A 20,577-nucleotide genomic window follows, 5' to 3' on the forward strand; every position below is an offset into this window, starting at 1 on the left:
AAAAGATTAAAGAGAATGCTACATATAAATTTTTTTTCCCAGACACATACATGGTACTCCTACCTTGAAATTTAAATGCTGATGGTTAGTTTTCATTTTGTTTTATCCTAGATTACAGTTCTAAAAGAAGGGCCCCCGAACCAGTGGCATCAACATTACCTGGGAACCTGTTAGATTTCTCAGTTCCTGCCCTGGACGTTTGCAACCAGAGACTCTAGGGAGACTGATTGGGCCAGCGATCTGGGTTCCAACAAGCCTGGTGGGTGATGCTGACTCACCCTACAGCTTGAGAACCTCAGCTCTAAGCAATGGCAACACCACCAGCATTCCACTGAGCGGGATGTGAGTCACAACACTTCTCTCCACTGGGTTATTCTGAAAGTTATACATTTTTTATAAACGGTAGTTGGCTAATTCCAAAATTTTGATTCCACTCATCATTAAAATACATATTTGGGAAAGTTTTTGGGAAAACCTTCTTACCTGATGGAAGAATAGGGGAAAGGCACGACTCACAGATGTTCTCCTCTATAAGAAAGCACACACACTTTGGATTACACCCTGTTTATACCTGCTTGGCTGTTTCTGAAAGCAGGGCATGCAGCCCATATGATTATTTCAATTTTACCCACCATCAACAAGAACACCTTTCATTTGAGTTCGGTGCATTTTCTTCAGTAAGGACAAAGAGTCAGCTACGAGAATCTTCTTGCAGCCTTCACGAAGCAGAATCTAATGCATACATTTTAAAAGAAAAGCCATCTTAAATAGACTCAAATCTGAGGGGTGAAGGGACACCGTACTGGGGATTCCAAAAGCTGGCATGCTTGAAATACTCTAAAGGGGCACTCACTGATTCTCTTGCCCTCAGTACCCTCTTCCCGCCAAACCACTGCCAGGCTGACCTGGCCAGCCAGGATCCACTCATTACACTGTGCATCGTTTCTTCCAACCATACACTGGCTCCTGTAGCATGTGTATAATCAAACATACATTCCAAGTCTGGCAAAGAAGGTCCTATATTAACTAACCCTACTGTTAGAGGGCTTCCTTATACAGATTCTCTTGGGCAGAGTTTGGCTCCTACATCATGTGCTCATTCCATTCGTCAGATCTTTAACCAGAATGAAAACCTGTTATTCCAAAATCATCCATTTACTTCATAAATTCATCTATTTACTGCACAAATAAGTACTGGGTCCCTATCACGTACAGGGTACTGGGTATAGATAATAAACTAAACAGATACAATCTCCCTCCAGGCTGCAACCTGTCTTTTTCTTTCCAAATCCAATCCAAACCATTCAGTGTAGTGCTATGAATGTGGTGTGTGTGTGTGTGTATGTGTGTGTGTGTTTGTGTGTGTGTGTGTGGTATTGACTGACTATAATAACCTTCAAATTTGGTGACTCCTGGGAGGGCTGACAATTGAAAAAAAACCATGGATACAAATATTATGTCACAAGAGTCATTTTCTTATTCTTCACCCCAGCATTACAGCTTTTGTTTCTTTACACATTTTTCTTATTCCTCTGTAGGCTTTTTACTATTTCCCCCCTTCCTGCCTGGAGAATGACAAGAGATATCACAAGGCTTTGGCAGCCTCAGAAGTCAGAAGCACACAGTGGAGGATGATGCCCTCCACTTGGCCGGTACCAAGGTTGTATTTCAGAACTGGAGGCATGATGGGGTCCAAGATTCTCCCCTGCTTTTAGGTGGGGACACAGCAGGGGCAGGCAACACTTTACCGTTCATGCCCATTCTGTGGGGCAGAGTGTGAGCTTCCACCCTTTGCTGGGTTTTCTTAGGTATTAGTAGGAAACGGAGAGAGGCCCAGGAGGTCCACATAAGCCAGATGTCATTTTATATTTTATTATTATATTTTTTAACCAGAACTTGTTGCTGCTTTTTCAGAGAGAGAAATTCAAGGCCTGATGGACAGAGACGCTCTGGGGCTGTGCCTGTGGCTTCTCCCTTTGGGGCCTATGTGTCTTATCATACGTGGTTATGTGCAGTAACAGACGTCACATCATAGAAATTCACATAACAGATAGCGCTGTCTCACCACAGTGCAGCTCCGAGGCTGAGAAGCATGTGTCTTTCAGTGGCAAGTTCTGCTGTTTAGAGGGGGCACTCTGGCTTTCTTCATACTGAAATTACTCACGACTGGACAACCTACATGAGCATTTTGCTTTCATAAGTTTTAAATTCATGCCACTGGGGGAGAAAAGTAAAGGAGCAGCCCACCACAGCCCTCTATCCTTAGTGGGCCACGTGTTCCTCTGAAAATCCCGAAGAGCACTGGCTTTGGGCGAATCCCGCCAAAAGCCGTTTCCCCCTAATTATACAAAGACAAATTAATATTCAGGAAAACAAAACTAATGTCTAGATTCAAGTTCTATGTCTGCCATTTCTAGTACTGATGAACAAGATTACATGACTTTAGTATTCCTACATTAATTGAGAAACTGCCTATAAAGTTTTCTTGTTTAAAATTCTACCAAGAATCAAATGTTTTCGGATTTTTTTCTTTTTTTTTTTGAGACGGAGTCTCGCTCTGCCACCCAGGCTGGAGGTGCAGTGGCGCGATCTCGGCTCACTGCAAGCTCCGCCTCCCGGGTTCACACCATTCTCTTGCCTCAGCCTCCCGAGTAGCTGGGACTACAGGCGCCCACCACCTCACCCGGCTAGTTTTTTTTTTTTTGTATTTTTTAGTAGAGACAGGGTTTCACCGTGTTAGCCAGGATGGTCTCGATCTCCTGACCTCGTGATCTGCTGGTCTCGGCCTCCCAAAGTGCTGTTTTCTGGATTTTTAAAAAAAACACATTACCTGTAATCCCAGCACTTTGGGAGGCCGAGACGGGCGGATCACGAGGTCAGGAGATCGAGACCATCCTGGCTAACACACCGAAACCCCGTCTCTACTAAAAAAAAAAAACCAAAAAACTAGCCGGGCGAGGTGGCGGGCGCCTGCAGTCCCAGCTACTCGGGAGGCTGAGGCAAGAGAATGGCGTAAACCCGGGAGGCAGAGCTTGCAGTGAGCTGAGATCCAGTCACTGCACTCCAGTCTGGGCGACAGCGGGAGACTGCATCTCAAAAAAAAAAAAACAAACAAAACAAAAAAACACACACATTAAAATTTTAACAGACTGCATTAAAACATACAGGTAGAAGAGAAAAATAACCAATGCAGTAAGAAAGATAGCTAAGAAATATTGATGTCAGGAAAACTTTAAGTAAATTTAAAAGTAAACATATAAAGCTGCTTAGCCTTGAAGACAAAAAATAAAAAACAAAGAGTAATGGTTTCAACCACAACATCTCAGATAAAATAATTAAAAAAAAAAAAAAAGGGCTCTGACTCTCAGTGGGTACTCCAGGTCCATGGCATGAATAATATAAGAGAAGTGCGGCCGGGCGCGGTGGCTCAAGCCTGTAATCCCAGCACTTTGGGAGGCCGAGACGGGCGGATCACGAGGTCAGGAGATCGAGACCATCCTGGCGAACACTGTGAAACCCCGTCTCTACTAAAAAATACAAAAAAAAAACTAGCCGGGCGAGGTGGCGGGTGTCTGTAGTCCCAGCTACTCGGGAGGCTGAGGCAGGAGAATGGCGTGAACCCGGGAGGCGGAGCTTGCAGTGAGCTGAGATCCGGCCACTGCACTCCAGCCCCGGCGACAGAGCAAGACTCCGTCTCAAAAAAAAAAGAGAAGTGCAGAGGCAGCAGTCTAGACAGAGGCCACTGTGTCTGCAAGCTAAAAAGGAAAACAGTAAGACATGCAAACCAGGAAGGAACCATCTCTTCAGCAGGATTACATTTTTCTAAACAGGTACAATCTGTTTGCCTGCAGAAAGCATTTTCTAGGAAAATTCATTATTCAGAGGCAAACAGCCAGGAGAGGGGAAAGTACATAAATACAGCTTACTGCTATTTACTACTTCATTTGGTCAAAATCCAAGGGTCCAAATCAGAAAAACAGGAAAACATTTTAAGTTTCATTTATATGATCCCAGGCAGGTATTTCAAAATATGAGACTATCCTCTATAGAATGTAATCACTTATTCTATAACATCTGTAATAATTTGATGGCAATTAAAGGTGATAAGTGAAGGAAGACAGTACAAGATTATCATGTATTACAATCTACATGTATTGCTTTCAACATCAGATGTATGACAAGGCATTATGTTGACTATGGATTTCTAGTAGCAGCTCCACCAGTGACTCATGAAAAATGTGCTGTTGTTCACATTCATTTTACCCTCAAAAGTTCATGTTTGGAATTTCCCATGAGTGTCTTTTTTATAAAGACGCTGATGGCCGAAAGTCAGATGCCACAGCAGTTGGTGTAAGCAGATCATCCTTACCCCTTTTTGACCTTCACACTCATGATTCTGGATCACTGCCATGTTTCAAGTTCATCTTACCCAGCCTATCTTCCCAGCCATAGCCTATCATCACCTTCCCCATCTCCCTTCTAACTTGCTAATGTGATGTTCTTCACATATTTAGGGCACATGCACTCTCTTCTGTTACTCAGGTTTCAATGACCAGAATGGCACCGATCACTGCTGCTCTTGCTCTGAACACTATCTTTCATTACTTTGTGCTATTTTTCTGTTTAAAATATGAAATACTAACTGAAAAGAAAAAAAAGACCCAAAAGTCCCTACCACCTAGATTTAACAAATGTTAATATTTTCCCACGCTTCAGATCTCATTCCAGAAAATAAAGTATTACAGTTGACACCTTCTTGCCCTCTACCATTCCTGCTCCTTCTTTTCAAACACAACTCCAACTTCGTTTAGGGTGTGTCCAACTGAAATACACAGCTGGCTGGGGCTCATGTAACATAGACTTGGTCAACAAGATAAACATCAAGCCTGGGAAAGCAGCCCTTTCAAATAAAAAGGCAAAGCCCCATTAGGAAAAAAACCCTTGCTTCTTGCATGTGCAATATGGAGTGTGGCTGTAAAGCCTACTGATACAGCATCTACTTTGTCACCAAGAGGCAACAACCCTGAGGTACACTCTCCTGTTGATGCATGTTGAGGTTATGTCCAGTTTAGGGCTACTAAGGAAATTCAAAGGACATTCTTGTACAGATCTTTTTATGGAACTGATTTTCATCTCTTGAGTAAATACATAGGAGTGAAATTCCTGGGTCATGGAGTAGGTGTATGTTTAATTTTTCAAGTAAATGTCAAACGGTTTTCCAAAGTGGTTATATGCCATTTTATACTCCCACATATTAAGTTGGATATCTAATAAAAATACCTTCCCTCTTTAATAATAATCTTACTCTTAATTTTTATGTAAATTTTAGGACCAGTTTATCAATTTCCATGAAAAATTCTTTGGAGATTTTGATTAAAATTTTATTGAACATACAGATGATTATTTTAGGGAGAACTAATAACATTTATGATATGGATGTACTTTTAACAATTGAATAAATGGTCAAGTTCAATTTGCTATTGATTTATGCATTATTTTTGCATTTGTGTTTAAAAAAAAAAGATAGGGCTATAATTTTCCCATATTGCCCTCACGTAATGCTGGTACTAGGGTTCCACTAGCATCCCATAAGGAATTGAGGAACTTGTCCATTCTATTATCCGGAAAAGTAAATGTAAAACAGACATTGCCTGTTTTTATTTAGTTTTATTATTTTTAATTAATTTTTTTTTGACACGGTCTTGCTCTGCACCCAGCTGGAATACAGTGGCATGATCAGAACTCACTGCAGCCTTGACCTCCTGGGCTTAAGTGATCCTCCTGCCTCAGCCTCCCATGTAGCTGGGACCACAGGCATGAGCCAGCACACCCAGATAACTTACGTATTTTTAGTAGAGACAGGGTTTCACCATGTTGCTCAGGCTTATCTCAAACTCCTGAGCTCAAGCCATCTGCTCATCTAAGATTTCCAAAGTGACGAGATTACAGGCATGAACCACCATATCTAGCCACCTATTTTTTTAAAAGGATTGATAAAACTTGTCTCTAAAACTGTCTATAGGCACTAAAGGAATAAGTGCCTTTATTGTAGCTATACATTTTGACTGCCAATTTAGTTAATGACTACAGGTTTATTCTATTTGCTTGAGTAAACTTTTATAACTTATTATTTTCCTAGAAAATAGTTCAGTTCTTCTGAGTATTCAAAGATATTGATATAAACTTGTATTCTTTGCTTACTTTAGGTGTTGAAAACTTAGTCTGCATGGACTTTGTTTTTTATGTTTATGCTGATTGTTTCCCCGTGCCTTTTTCTCAAACCTTACGGAATTTGCAAATACATTTTGTGATGTTTCCTGAATGTTTATAGACTACAGAAGCTTATAAGTATGCAGTTTTGAAGATATGTCCTCCTCCCCACCAAAAGTAGTTTTTGTTTTCCAAAGTATGCCTAACTGGCCTTTCAAAGATCAATCATTTTCAACCCACTAAAAACTTTCTCACCTATTTCCTCCTGTTTTACCCTGGTTTCTTATTCTCTGTGTTGGACAGCCTCTGATATCACTTTCAGAACTTAAAACTAGTTTGAAACATCTTTTCTATGAAATATCTCTACTTGGTAAATTAACCAGCACCATTATTAACCTTTGCTTTGTAATCTATATCTCTTATTAGAATATCCCTGACAATCGGATGGGTGTAGCTCACACATATAATCCCAGCACTTTGAGAGGCTGAGATAGGAGGATCTCTTGAGACCAGGAGTTCAAGACCAGCCTGGGCAACAGCCTGGGCAACATAGTGAGACCCTGTCTCAGCAAAGAATTAAAATAAAAAAAATTAGCCAGGCATAGTGGCACATGCCTGTAGTGCCAACTACTCCAGAGGTTGAGGTGAAAGGACTGCTTCAGCCCAGGAGGTCAAGGCTACACTGAGCTGTGACTGCACCACTGCCATGTTCCAGCCTGGGCAACAAAGTAAGGCCCTGTCTCAAAACGAAACAAAAAGAATTTCACTGAGGATACACCAGGCTTTTCTTTCCTCAACTTCATAATAGTATTAATTCTCATCTCAAAAAATACTTGTAGGTATAGCTTAGAAAGTACAATACTACTTTTCAGAGATTTATTTTCCTTATGGGACTTTCCTGCATTTTTCCAAGATTATTCAAATCTAGGGGTCAATTTCTTCTTACATCCTACTCCAGGATTCTTGTTTTCTTAATATTACTTTGTTTCCTTCCATTGTTCTAAGTTTTTCTAAATTACATATTTTATCAACAAGACCTTTATTCTTTCCTTTTCATCATTTTGGAGTCAACCAGCTATGGCTTCTATAAACAATCTGTTACATATTATATGTTGTGCTACTGTAAATTTAAATAAGAATGAATTTACAATACAACTGTTGAAAACCAACATTACAACTTAGATTTGCCTTATCTTCCCCTTTTCTCCTTATTTCTCTGCAGTTCGTCATCAGTGATAATAATCCCAACCAAAAGCAAAACACCAGACCTATAGAGGTTTTATAAAGCAATAAAAAAACTGTATATCAGCAAAGTTGTTATGGTTCATTAGAAACGGCGGCCATGGGAAAAATGCCATCAAAAGTCGCCAAATAAAAATGTGTAATAAAATAATATAAACTTACACATTTTATAATTATTACCTTTGTAATAATTACTTATTACAAGTATAAAAATTCACAATAAAAAAAGTAAAATAAAAATTCTGAAATTTTTCTTTTAAAAGATTCTTCGAACACTAAACATTTTGCTGACATTGCCTTGTTCATACTGCAATGCTTGTCATTAGAACTGCAAATGACAGATAGCTACCTGGTTTGAAAAGCCCCCAGTATGACACGGGGTTAGACTGAGACACTTTTCCCCTCATTTCTAATCCTTCCTTTAGGTCACAATGCTATGGGACTTGAATTCTTCTTGAAAAAGCTTTGCTTTTGGCTGGGATTCTTATAAAGATAATGAGTTGCAGAGAAATACGAAAGGAAAGAGATCCTAAGGTCTTATGTTGGAGTTCAGAAACAATCTTATAAACACAATTGTATTTAAATTTCTAATAGCACAAAGTATGGATGTACCAAATTAGTTTTAAAAGCTACACCTCGTTGTCACAGGCCACCTATGTCACCTCAAAGCTGCGATAAGGCAAAACTGAAATAATATCAAAAGGAAAACAACAAATCTCATTTAGTCTTAAAAGTTTATTTCATGAACTTATAAATTCAAAAACTCTCTCACAGAAGAAAATTAGGAGTTTATATACTGAGAGTCAAAAAGAAACCCATGTAGACCCAAAAAAAGGTTAGTAAGAAAGAAGCGTTATTTCCTCTTATCCCATTTGGATTGCAAAGTAGAGATATGGGAAATAAAGGACTATGGGGACTGTAGCAAATGTAAATTTGGAAAAATAACGTTGGAAGGCATGGAGATATCTGGAATCAGTTTACCAGTTTGCATGAGGTATGTGTGTGTGCATGGGTATATGGTATGTGTGCGTGTCTGTGTCTGTGTGCATGGTGCAAACAGAACAGAAGTGTTAAGGCATTTTACTTCTCCCAGAAACATTAATTCAGATCATGAGCTGCAAGAACAAAGGGCTGTGTCTCGCTCATCTCCAGGTCTATGAGACCACATGGGGAGGCCCTGTTAGCACATAACATACTGTCTGACACAGGAGGTACTCACATATTTGAATAAATACGTTTATAAGTCATCAAGTATATGGCATTTTGAAAACAACTATTCCGTGAGACACTAAGGCCTCTGACAGCCCCTCTGTTAAGGAGATGCCCATCAGTGTTGCTGACTTCATCTGAGAGGGGCTGTCCTGCTACCCAGCCCCAGCCAGGGCTCAATCCAAGGGGCAGTTGGGAGGAACAGGGCAGGGGAGGGAAGGGAGCCAAGGGATGGACAATTCGTCATTTTTTTTTTCTTTAAATAAATGTCAGTTTTGAGGCAAAAGAAAAAATTGTGAAAAATAAACCCCAATTATACCTAAAAATCTAAGCTGCTTTATTAGATCCCAAAATAAATATTAAGACTTACATTAAAATATTAGGTTAACATTAAATATGCAGCTGTATTCAATATGTAAAGACATATTTATAAAATGCCTCTGTTAAGAACTTTAGAAACAAAAAATATTTTAGAGATCATCTAATTTCAAGGTTCTAAAATTTCAATACACAGACTAGTGCCAGACTAGGCGAGTAAGAAATATATATCAAGGTAGTTTAAGGACGTGTTCCCTAGTCCTTCCCAAGAGAGTCTCATTCAGCAGATGTGGGCTGGGTGCCTCAAACTATGTAATGTATACAAGAATCCAGATGATTCTAGTGTGCAGCCAGGCTTCACAAACACTGGCTTAATCTAATTGGGAAACCGAGCTGCAGAAAGCTGAAGTGCCTTACCAAAGTCTCAACAGGCTTGTTAATGGCAAAGCCAGAACTGGAGCCCAGGTCTGCAAATACCATGTCCATTGCTCTTTAAAAGACAACAGTTGCCTATTTGTCTTCCATACCAATTCTGTATGTGACTCTGGTATAAACTGCCAGTACAATGAATGCATCTCCAGAGACCGAATGGGCCCAGCAGTGAGAGATACACAGGATATGATGTGGAAGGCCACACAACAGCACTATGTAGATAGTCCATTTTTTATCCAGAGATAACATAAACGAAGTACCACTAGGCGTGCACATAGAACTTCACAGACACTGCTAGAATAGAAAGGAGGATGAAAATCATAACTGTAAAACTGAAAGCATGAGCACCAAAAAGTTTTGGCACATATTTGTCTTATAAACGGATTAGAAACAAAAGCATTTACAAACAGTTACACCTAATTATAGGGAGTGGAAAATCTCATCTACAAAGCTTCTATCTCAAGAAAAAGAACAGTACAGGGTGGATTTTCCCTCCCTCATCAGGTGAGTTGACCTTATTTTCAATATGCAGAGATTCCACATTCATACCACTTTTGAAAGTTGGTGGAAAAGGAAGTCGGGCAATACTTCTCTTAGATTGGTAGCTGGGGAGATAATTATCTATCTTTAAAAAAATAAAACAAAAACTGCCTGGGTGCAGTGGCTCACGCCTGTCATCCCAGCACTTTGCGAGGCCGAGGCGGGCAGACCATGAGGTCAGGAGATGAAGACTATTCTGACCAACATGGATAAACTGTCTGTACTAAAAACACAAAAATTAGCTGGACATGGTGGCATGTGCCTGTAATCCCAGCTACTCAGGAGGCTGATGCAGGAGAATCCTTTGAACCCTGGGAGGTGGAGGTTACAGCGAGCCGAGATTATGCCACTGCACTCCAGCCTGGCGACAGAGCAAGACTCCATCTCAAAAAAAAAAATAAAAACAAAACTTCACAGCATTATCCATGAAAAGAAAACATAAAACTGCCAAATGGCAGGAGGCAGAGGCTTGGAATCCTGGCTCTACTGCATGACATGGGCAAATCACGCAACATCTTCTGGCCTCAACTTTCTCATCTGCAGAGCAGGGGCGAGGGCCTGCTGGGAGAACCATGTGGCATGATTCTGCCAAGTATAAAAGGATACAAATACGGGGGTCGATCATCACAATAACACAAGTCCAGAGGAGTTTCCATCACAGTGGAAACTCCTGAGTGTTGTGTCCATCTTGTAAAGGCTAAGTCACAGGTTTCTGTAGTGATCTTCGAAATTTTTGTAATCAGGAGACCCAAACCAGTGCCCAAAGCTGAACATCCTGCTCCAGAGAGAAATGTAGAGAAACCTAACTAGGTAGGTGTTGGCTAAAGGCAATTCAGCTTTGTACCTAATGCCTTAGCTCCAGTTAGCCTTAGGAATGTCTGCAGCCCCTACAGTATCTAAGATCAACGTTTAATCTAGCCCCTGCTCCCTTTTATTTTTCTAGGAAAAACAGAGGTCCAGGGATGTGCAATGACTTGTTCAGGATCATCTACTACTTTACTTATGGGTTAGACTCACACCAGGGACTCAGGAGGCTTAGCCTGGTGAGATTTCCACTGCACCATGACACCTCCTTAGAAGCAACTTAAAACATGCTTGCTATATTCTTTTCCCAAGAGGTGTTATCCATAATGAAAAATCCTAAGACCCCACTCTAATTAGCAGATTTTTTAGAGATGACTTTTGGCTATAAAAGGTAATGTAGTCATGGATTTAAAAAAGGCATGAGATTTAGTCAGAGGACCTATGTTCAAACCCAGTTCATCACCTTCCCAGACTGGCAAATCATTTAACTTTTCTGAGAGTCAGTCTTTTCCTCTGTAAAACAAAGATGATAGTTCCTACAGAACTGTTGTGAAGACAAAATGTTTGTCAAATAAAACCATCAAGAAAAGTGTTTAAGAACAAAGATGCTGAAATTCTTAAGGGAAAAAAGCCTCCAACTACAAAAATGGATATAAATAAATGCTAAATTTATAATGTTTTAAAAATAGAAAATATAAAACACTAGAAATTTATAGCATAAACTCATTTGGAAACTGGTCAGTGCACGTAAAAATTGAAGTATCATTGATACCATATTGTTTTGGAAGTAAGTTATATCAAAATAAGTGCTATTTGTCCTTGAAATCAGGCCTATAAACATTTAAAGTTCATGACATGCAATACATGCTACTCGCTTCTTACTGACTTCATGAAGCTTTTAAAATTTGTGCAGTGATTACACTAACAAGGTAGCTAGGTATAAAAACATAGAAAGTTAAAGAAATTAAATACTGCTAATGTAGTTGATTATATACTATTTCCTTAAACTATGTCATGTCATAGGCATCTAACAAACCTAATGATGCTAACCTTCAGTTGAAGAAAGCTGTTACATTTTAGAAAACGTGAAACCAAAAGCAGAAGAGTTACTCATTTCAAGTTTTTCCCACAACATTCTCTCACCCACCTTCCAATTAACAACTGGCTAATGAATGATCTCCCAAAGCAGTGCCCAAGTAAGTTTGAAATGCTATATGCTCTACTGTCAATCTCCCTTTAGAGATTTCCAACGGATACTAGCAAAAAGGTGCTGAGAAACCCTGTGAGAACACTTCCCCAACATCTGACCACAGATCCCTACATTACTGAATGGTTCTTGATATCCCCTGGGGTTACTGTCCCACCCAACCCCATCACACACACAGTCAGTTCCAGATTCCTGGAAATTGATGAACATGCAAAATTTCTCCCAAATTTTCAGATTGAATAAGGTTGTTAATTTTTTACTTTGCTAGGTGAGAGTATGTGAAAAACAACATGGTTTAATGAAATACAAAATAAAAAAAAAGAATAAAATAAAAACATGCATGTGAAATCCTTCTGGAAATTGCAAAACGCTCTCTGGATAGATTTATTTTTACAGTGAACTCTAACAGATTGCCTAGAGAAAGGAAACACATTAAGTGGTCATTAATATATTATGTAAAAAGAGCAGAGAAATATTTTAAACTCTTGATCTATGAGTGAAAAATAATGCCTGGAATTCTTTGAACAACCTGCCCAAGGAGAGCATTTTCTGTTTGCATTCCCCAACAAGATGCCTGAGCTCCAGTGGGGACTCCAGATGCAGCAGTTTCCGCAGGCTCTGCTGCCTTCCCTGTTCATCTCTCCCCACCCTCTGAGAAGCCACTCCTTGGTTGGGAGATTCATAGGCAACCACAGCTTTTTGGACCCACTGGCTAAATAATTCTGAACCTCCTTAACACATTACCGAACTACATACTTACATATCTTAAGGAAAAGCTCTAGTTAAGAAAAGACACTGATTTAGCAGCTTCTTCAGTATAAATTTTTATGTTAGGCATTCATTTTGCATCTAATAATAATTTCATTTTTATTTCCAGCTGACTCAGAACGATGTAAATTTATTTATTAAAAATGAATGAACACGGAGACCACAGTGGTGCTCATGAGCTTGGTTCTCTGGAAGAATGACCTAGACAGAGGAATGCACTATGTGGTTTTGCAGTCATTGTGGAGGCTGGGGGAAAAGAAAGGCACAACTTCTAACCTGGAGGCCAGGTTTCTTGCACTACTGGCGAAAGGCAGAGGGATAATTATTGACTACTTCCCTTGGGGGAGGGTTGTCCAGAGACACCTAAATGACTTCTCATCAAAGGTGGATTTGAAACCTAAAGCATATCCTGGCATGCCTGGGGTTGGTAAGGGCCAGTGAAGTCCAGGTCATTATCAAGCTCACTCACACTCAGAGGCTTCTAAGGTCTGACACTGAAACCACTTTCATCAAAGCCCAATTCTGACTTTCTAAATTAGTGACATCCCCAGGCAGGGACGTCACCTTTCTGGATTTCCAGGGTGCGGCCATAAAAGGCCAGCTCCTCATCCCACCTCTCTTTGCCTATTAACCCATTCCCACATTTTTATTTCCTTCTTGCCTTTCTCATTCTCCTTCCAATAACCTTTCCCCTGGGTCATCTGCAAACCTCCAAATCCCACTGGAAATACATGCCTGTATATCGTTAAGCTTTTTGCGGAATAGGTAATCTACTTCTTTGGCTTAACTGAATACAAATTTCTCTCCCATGAACCCAATTCCTCACAAAGCTCTCCTGAGTGAAGTCTTCATGATCTCTCACACCCTCATTCCCACCCCCACCACCATCTTTAAACTTCTTCCCTTTTAAAGTTGTGTTGTCCAGTTAATATCACTGTCCCCTGTGGACTCTTCAATGAGAAGCTGGAGCCTGGCTTAGGGCACCTCGTTTCTTCCTCCTGGCCTTCATGTCCATTAGGATGACTCAGAAAGGCTGTGGCCTCGGTTTCTCTACTAATTCTACACAAATGACCTTTACCATCATCCCACTTTTTTTTTTTTTTTTTGAGGCGGAGTCTCGCTCTGTCGCCCGGACTGGAGTGCAGTGGCCGGATCTCAGCTCACTGCAAGCTCCGCCTCCCGGGTTTACGCCATTCTCCTGCCTCAGCCTCCCGAGTAGCTGGGACTACAGGCGCCCGCCGCCTCGCCCGGCTAGTTTTTGTATTTTTAAACATGTATACACCATGACTCCGCTTCAGAAACATTAATGACGTCGCACTCTCTGGCACAACCTCTTGTCCCTGCAGCTCTGCCATCCCTTTCATCTCTTACATCTGTTTTTGATGTCACCAATGTTCCTACAATATCTTCTCCTTTCCACCCTGCTCTTACCTAAGGCTGTTACCCTGAGTGCAGGCAGACTTCTACTTTGCAACCTGCATGGTGAATCCTGTCCCAGTGGATCTCATATCATAATGCTCCTCAGCTAATAGCCTTTTCTTTTGGCTTTACCTGCAAAAATTATTTCTAGGAAAGCAATTTCATCCATTATTAACAAAAACTCATTTTCAAATGAATTAGAGGAAGAACAACAGTCTGAATTTTTTTTTTTTTTGAGACGGAGTCTCGCTCTGTCGCCCAGGCTGGAGTGCAGTGGTGCGATCTCCGCTCACTGCAAGCTCCGCCGCCTCCTGGGTTCACACCATTCTCCTGCCTCAGTCTCCCAAGAAGCTGGGACTACAGGCACCCGCCACCACGCCCGGCTAATTTTTTTTTGTATTTTTAGTAGAGACGGGGTTTCACCGTGTTTGCCAGGATGGTCTCGATCTCCTGACCTCGTGATCCACCCGCCTCGGCCTCCCAAAGTGCTGGGATTACAGGCGTGAGCCACTGCACCCGGCCAACAGTCTGAATTTTTAAGGAAATGTTTTAATTCAAGTTCTATAGAAGCTACCAGCATCCTGAAAAATAGCAATTGCTAGAGTCTTTTTAAGGAAAAGATTAAGATGCTTTGTAATTAGCATAACAATTTATATGAAAACAATGAGTTCCACTGTTCTTATCACAAATTCTGGTTTAACAAGGATAATAAAGTTGCACTATTCTAGAAAACAGACAAAAGGTTAAATAAAATCCTATATTTTAACAGCTTTCAGGCAACAGATTACTGAATGGCTTCAAGGAAAATTATTACCTTACTGAAAAACATTTTTGTTAATTCCCTCAAATGGACACAATACTTATTCTCCCTAAAAATGTTGGGGTGGCCTGATCTAATGGCCACTATAACTGCTTTCATACCTCAATTTCATGTTATATTAACCAGACAAATATAAGAATGTCTGCTCAAAAGCAACTGAAAATTGGAGATGGCTAAAGAATCAAATAGCCTTCTTAAGGCCTTTAAGGTATTACTGGACAACACAATTTTAAAGGTGACGTTTCTAATTACTCTGAACAGTTTTCTAAATATCTGGGCCTAAATAAAATGTAACCATAAAATCGAAAGTTTTTAACTGACACCTAACATAAACCCTAGAAATATTTATCCAGTACTAAGTCAACTCATTCAGCATGCTCATTTGTCCAAGAAAGGATACTTACTTGCAAATTGTAGTCTTGCAGAATTTTGACCAAGGAATCTCTCAAATTGGGAATCTCCATTCCTTCCTTAATACGGTGAATCAGTAGAATTGGGTCAACATGTGTGCCAATGTTGTTTAATAAGCCAGTAATAAATGCTACAAAATATCACATAAAACAATGTACATAAAAGCAACATTATAATGCACTTTTATTTGCACATAATTTGCACATAATGCAATTTTAGACCAAAAGTAACTCAAAGAAAAAATTATTTCCTTCAAAGTAAGTGTTAAAACCATTTAAATTTCTAAACTCTTAAGAATTAATCTTCTAAACTTCCAACAACTAACGCTCCTTAAGACATGAAGGAGAAAGTAAATAAGAACTGTTTTAAAACAGTTGAACAAATGATTACTTGCCTTCAAAATACAGTTTTTAGCATCAAAATGAGTGCAAACAGTATTTATTGACAACTGATTACCGCTCAGGTATTATATACATTTTCCTCAAATACTGTGCAAGGTAGGAATGCTGTGGCCGCATTTTACAGACAAGGGAAATGGGGTGTTTAATTTTTCCAGGGTTACACAGCTAAGTAGTAATGTGCCCAAATTCACTCAGGCCAGCCTCAAGTTTATGATGGGTTCTGTGACATCACTTTGCCTCTTGAGATTCTTAAACTATTCTTTATCTTGCTAGTTACAAATGAGACTCCTTATATTGTCAAGAGGATAGTTATTAAAGTCAATTTCGGATTAAGGTAGTTACATGAACATAAAGATTTCCTACCAAACTTAAAAATAAAAAAAAAAAAAAAAAAAGGAAAGAGGCAATTTCACATCACCACTGTTAGTTATTTTCAAAAGGGTCAGGTTTCTGTAGGTGACTGCTCTTGTTTTTTCCTTTCCAAAATGGGAGACCCAATGCAAATAGTCAAGCTGAGGACCAGCAAATACAAACTCTGGGTGCCGTACTGATAAAAATAGTGCCGGAAAGAGGCTAAACGCTACAACGCAAACATCCAAATACCATCAATGTCCAGAACAGTTACATGTTTCCAAAAAAGACTGGTAAGGTCTATACACTTAAACTATAAACACTCCCATATACAAGCTAAAAACAAACAAAAACACACCAACACAACCCAGATGACATTTATTCAATTTGCTTGCAGCAGGTAAAAACATGCCTCGTGGGGGACACAATGAATAGACTGTGTAGCCACCTGTTCTTCATCACATTCAGGGAATGCAAAGTGACGAGGCTCCAGGTTTTCCAGCACAGGAGGAGTATTGGAAATCATTACAACACACCTGGCCTATTTTTATTGTAGGTACACTGCCATTTTTTTAACCCAATGTATCTTGAGATAGTTTTTAATCCAGACATAACTGGCTACACTGACAGAAAAAAAGTTATAACCACAGATGGCTTGTATGCTTACGTGGTTTGTCGATGGAATATAAAATCAAATCTTCCCACAGCTCTCCATCATCTTGTTCCTTGGCAAATTCGATTGCTTTATCAACATCATGTAATTCCTCCATAATCATCTTCAGGGCACTTCGGCTATTACCCATTCGGCCTGGGTGGGGTGAAGATGGGAGAAAGAGTTCATTGAAGGTATTTTAATGATTTTTTTAAAAAACTGCGTATCTCTTAATTTGTTTACCTAGTTGGAAAGCTAAGACAAGGCTATTTTCTCATGTGACACCAACATTTACTCTCTATAACACAGTAAAATAAATATCTCCTATTTACTGGATGTTCACTCTGTGCTGAGTACTCATTTAAGTGCCTCATATAAATGGCATCATTTAACCATCACTACCATCCTATGAGGCATGTTCTACTAATATTCCTCTTTTATAGAAAAGGAAATAGAAATGTTAGTAGCTTGCTAAGATCATACAACTACTAAATAGTACACCCGGAATTTGAAGCCAGGTCTGTCATACTCTGACTTACTTTTGGTAGACTTATATATATTCTGGAGGTCAATACCTTCACATTCAGATACACTTAAGACTTTTAAAGTCCCTAAAGTCACTGTGCCTCATGATGCAGCTGTGCATATTGCTTTTCTGATACACTTTGTACCAACTGCAAATTCGATTATCAAAGGGCTACCTCATTTTCTTCTCTCCCAAGTTCAGAGGAAAGTCTTTCAATAACCCTCATGAGATGAAAGTATTTATCAACCATGCTTCTATTGGCTAATCTTCTTTACACACTTTGCTCATTGATCTATGGCATTTTAATAGTTTAAATTTTTCCATGAGTTTTTAATACAGTACATGTAAGAGAGCCTTACTCAGTGGAGGGACAGCAACTGCCTGGTTGTAGGTTGTCACCCTTACCGCTGTCTCTGGGCTTGCACAGGAACTTGTAAAGGATCTTGAATCCTTCTCACTGTACATGGCCATTATCAACCGATAAAAGCTGGTTCGTGAATGAAATGATATCCCATTTGATACCCGTTCCATAGCATTTTGTGTTTCTTATAAATATTATTTCCACAGCCTATAGCTCTAAAAATGGTTATTTAAAATGTTTACAGGATTTTCAAGTTTTTATAAAATCAGGCTATATGTCCCTATAAGTCCTCTACTGCTTCTAAGACAACATGACAAAAATTTATTCCACCAAAATATTTCTTGGGGAGAACACCGTTTGCAATTAGTGAATTGATGAGCTACTTAAAATTGTGATTAGAACCCCAGGAACATGCTGAAGTAACAAAATGCAGCCCCAAAAGCACTTCTCCTACGAAGGGAAGGTGCTACAACTGGATAATTCTGGGTTTGTGGCTTGAGCACCCATGAATCTGCATACACATAAATGGGAATAGAGGATTTGGATTATTTTTCAACAGAGGCAAAGAGGCCAACGAGGGTGAGTGTTGTATAAGGGAAAAGTGTAAAGCGGAAAAACCCTACTGAGGTCAGCAGGGAAGTGACAATGGAGAAACACCAGATAAGAATGTTATATTATATGCCACATTATGCAATTCTCAGTACAACCCACATTGCTGTCATGCTTGTGGCTCATTTTGGAAGAATGTGAAAAGATGACAAGTTTTGTTTCTTGGGATGCATGGTACAAAAACTGTGACTCATGTGGAGGTAGGAGCCAGAAGACCAGGAACACTGACACCTAGATTATATTAAAAAGCTCTCCTCTTTCTCCAACACTACGGTATTCAATTGCATTTCCTCCAGTTATTTAGGGTGTGATTTCTAAAAGTGATTATTTATTTTCTACCAATATGATGGTAATATACGCTGATTATAATTTTTTAAAAAATGAAAAAACTTGTCAACTCATTTACAATTTATTTTAATCTATGTTGTGAGGTATAAACTGATAAATTTTTATATGTTGATTATAAATTACCAATATGTTATTTCAACATTTATTAAACAACTCTTCCTTCTTTACTGTGCTGTGAAGTCTGTTTTCATATATTAAGTTATTGTATAAAATAGGCTCAAATTCGGTGTTACATTGGTCTAAAACCTATGTCCTTTCTTAGACAATTTACTTCATGTTGTCATCCCATTTCTTAGTTTATGGCGACCAAAATGAACAAAAGCTACTTACTCAGAAGATAGACCGTCTCTTCTACAAAGTTTCTCTGTTGACAGATCTCAAGAGCCTTCAATTAAAGCAGGGTAAAAATGTTACTATAGGCTACCAAATAAGAACAAATATTAATAAAGTCATTTAAACTTACACTTGAAAGAATTTTTCCACAGCTTTTCTTTAAAAATAAAACAAAGCAAACAAATAAGGAACACATCTCCCTAGACTGGCTGCACTCGGTCACCTCTCAGAGGAACTGGACTCTATACAATTCAATTTAAAACATATTTGAAGCTACTCAGAACATTTCATGAGCAAGAGTAGAAAACAGGACACCAAATGAAAAGAAAGGGTCTTGCCCACTAAGCTTTCTCTCTTTACACTACTTTAGGTTTCTTTACAGCACTGCTTCCTTCCAAATCTGTAGTCATTTGTTTAAGCTCTGTTTACCTCCATTAAGATGTAATGAATGTTGTTCATGGTTGAACTTTCCCAGTATTGTGCATACCATATGCTCAGAAAATATGATTTCATGCTGCATGAATGAAGGAATGAATGAATGAATGAATGAATTTACTATGAATATTTGTACTGCCAGAACACAGGGGTTGAAAGAGAACTCTGCTCAAGGATCTGTCAAAGGTGAGAAGGAAAAAAAATACTTTTGATGATCAAGGATCCAAAAAGGAGCAACTATGCAGATGAGAGCATTTCCATTAGTGTTTAAAAAAAAAAAAAAAAAAAAGGCTTACTACATATTGATAAATTACTTACTGATTCTAAATTAATCAGGACACATTTACTATATGCTCTGTGCTAGGTGCTAGAGGGTCAGGTTAGATAGAGATGGAAAGATGACAATAATAAAAATGTTAGTGACGATTACAGGTAAGAGGACAACAAAGAAGAGAATAAAGGAGGAGGCTCAGTAGGAGCATCAGCAGCATGAGTCCACTCCTGGGAGCTCACGGTCCAGGAAGTGACAAGAGATGTGACAACACATTATTCCATGATTAGAGTAACATGAACAAAGGCCATGTGTACAGAGGAGAGACACTGAAACTGTGTGGTCCTCTTGTGAGAAGCTTCAAGGGGAAGTGGCATCTGAACTGGATGCAGTATGATGAATGAGTGCAGCTGGGAAACCTTATCTCACACCCTGCATACAAAACTTTCTATTGCGTTGCTCCACTCAGACTTAAAGCTAAGAATCTCTACCACGACTTACAAGGCATCCACAACCTAGCCCTGAATTCCTGTGCAGCTTCACCTCTCTCTGCTCATCTCTCCATTGTGTCCCCTTGCTTGAAATGCTTCCCTTACCCCCAATTCTCCACTACTGGATGGCACTACCTTATGTCATGAGGTCAAGGTCACCCAAGGTGGACGAACAAGAGGAAGGAGCCCCGGTCTCTGACCCTGCGGCATGCTGCCCTCAGCAGGGCCACACAACCAACACTTACACGTGAAAGAAAAATAAACTGTTGCTCTGTTAAGCCACTATTATTTTGGGATTTTTTATCACTCGCAGTTGAATCTAATCCCTAGCTAATACCGAAAAAATCTTCCTTTATTTTGATTAAAAACATGGTTTACCTATTCCTATATGGTCTCGCCTGTCAGTCATCATTGTAAAT

At 39.4% G+C, this 20,577-nt stretch overlaps 1 protein-coding gene across 3 annotated transcripts in view; it reads right to left on the reverse strand.

Annotated features, from left to right (window-relative positions):
• VPS41 (VPS41 subunit of HOPS complex) overlaps window positions 1-20,577 on the reverse strand; it is a 189,459-nt gene that overhangs the window by 2,886 nt on the left and 165,996 nt on the right. For 2 of the 3 annotated variants that reach the window (XM_033193706.1, XM_033193707.1), the window contains 5 exons: window positions 18,959-19,013; window positions 16,800-16,940; window positions 15,374-15,510; window positions 633-732; window positions 484-528 (listed from right to left, as the gene is read on the reverse strand). In XM_033193706.1, the coding sequence (XP_033049597.1) occupies window positions 484-528; window positions 633-732; window positions 15,374-15,510; window positions 16,800-16,940; window positions 18,959-19,013 (478 nt within the window). Of the gene's footprint in view, window positions 1-483; window positions 529-632; window positions 733-764; window positions 2,176-15,373; window positions 15,511-16,799; window positions 16,941-18,958; window positions 19,014-20,577 lie in introns of those variants that run through there. The other variant, XM_033193708.1, reaches the window with a different exon arrangement.

The sequence above is a fragment of the Trachypithecus francoisi genome, unplaced genomic scaffold (assembly GCF_009764315.1).
Source record: "Trachypithecus francoisi isolate TF-2019V2 unplaced genomic scaffold, Tfra_2.0 Lachesis_group4, whole genome shotgun sequence".
Lineage (NCBI taxonomy): Eukaryota > Metazoa > Chordata > Mammalia > Primates > Cercopithecidae > Trachypithecus > Trachypithecus francoisi.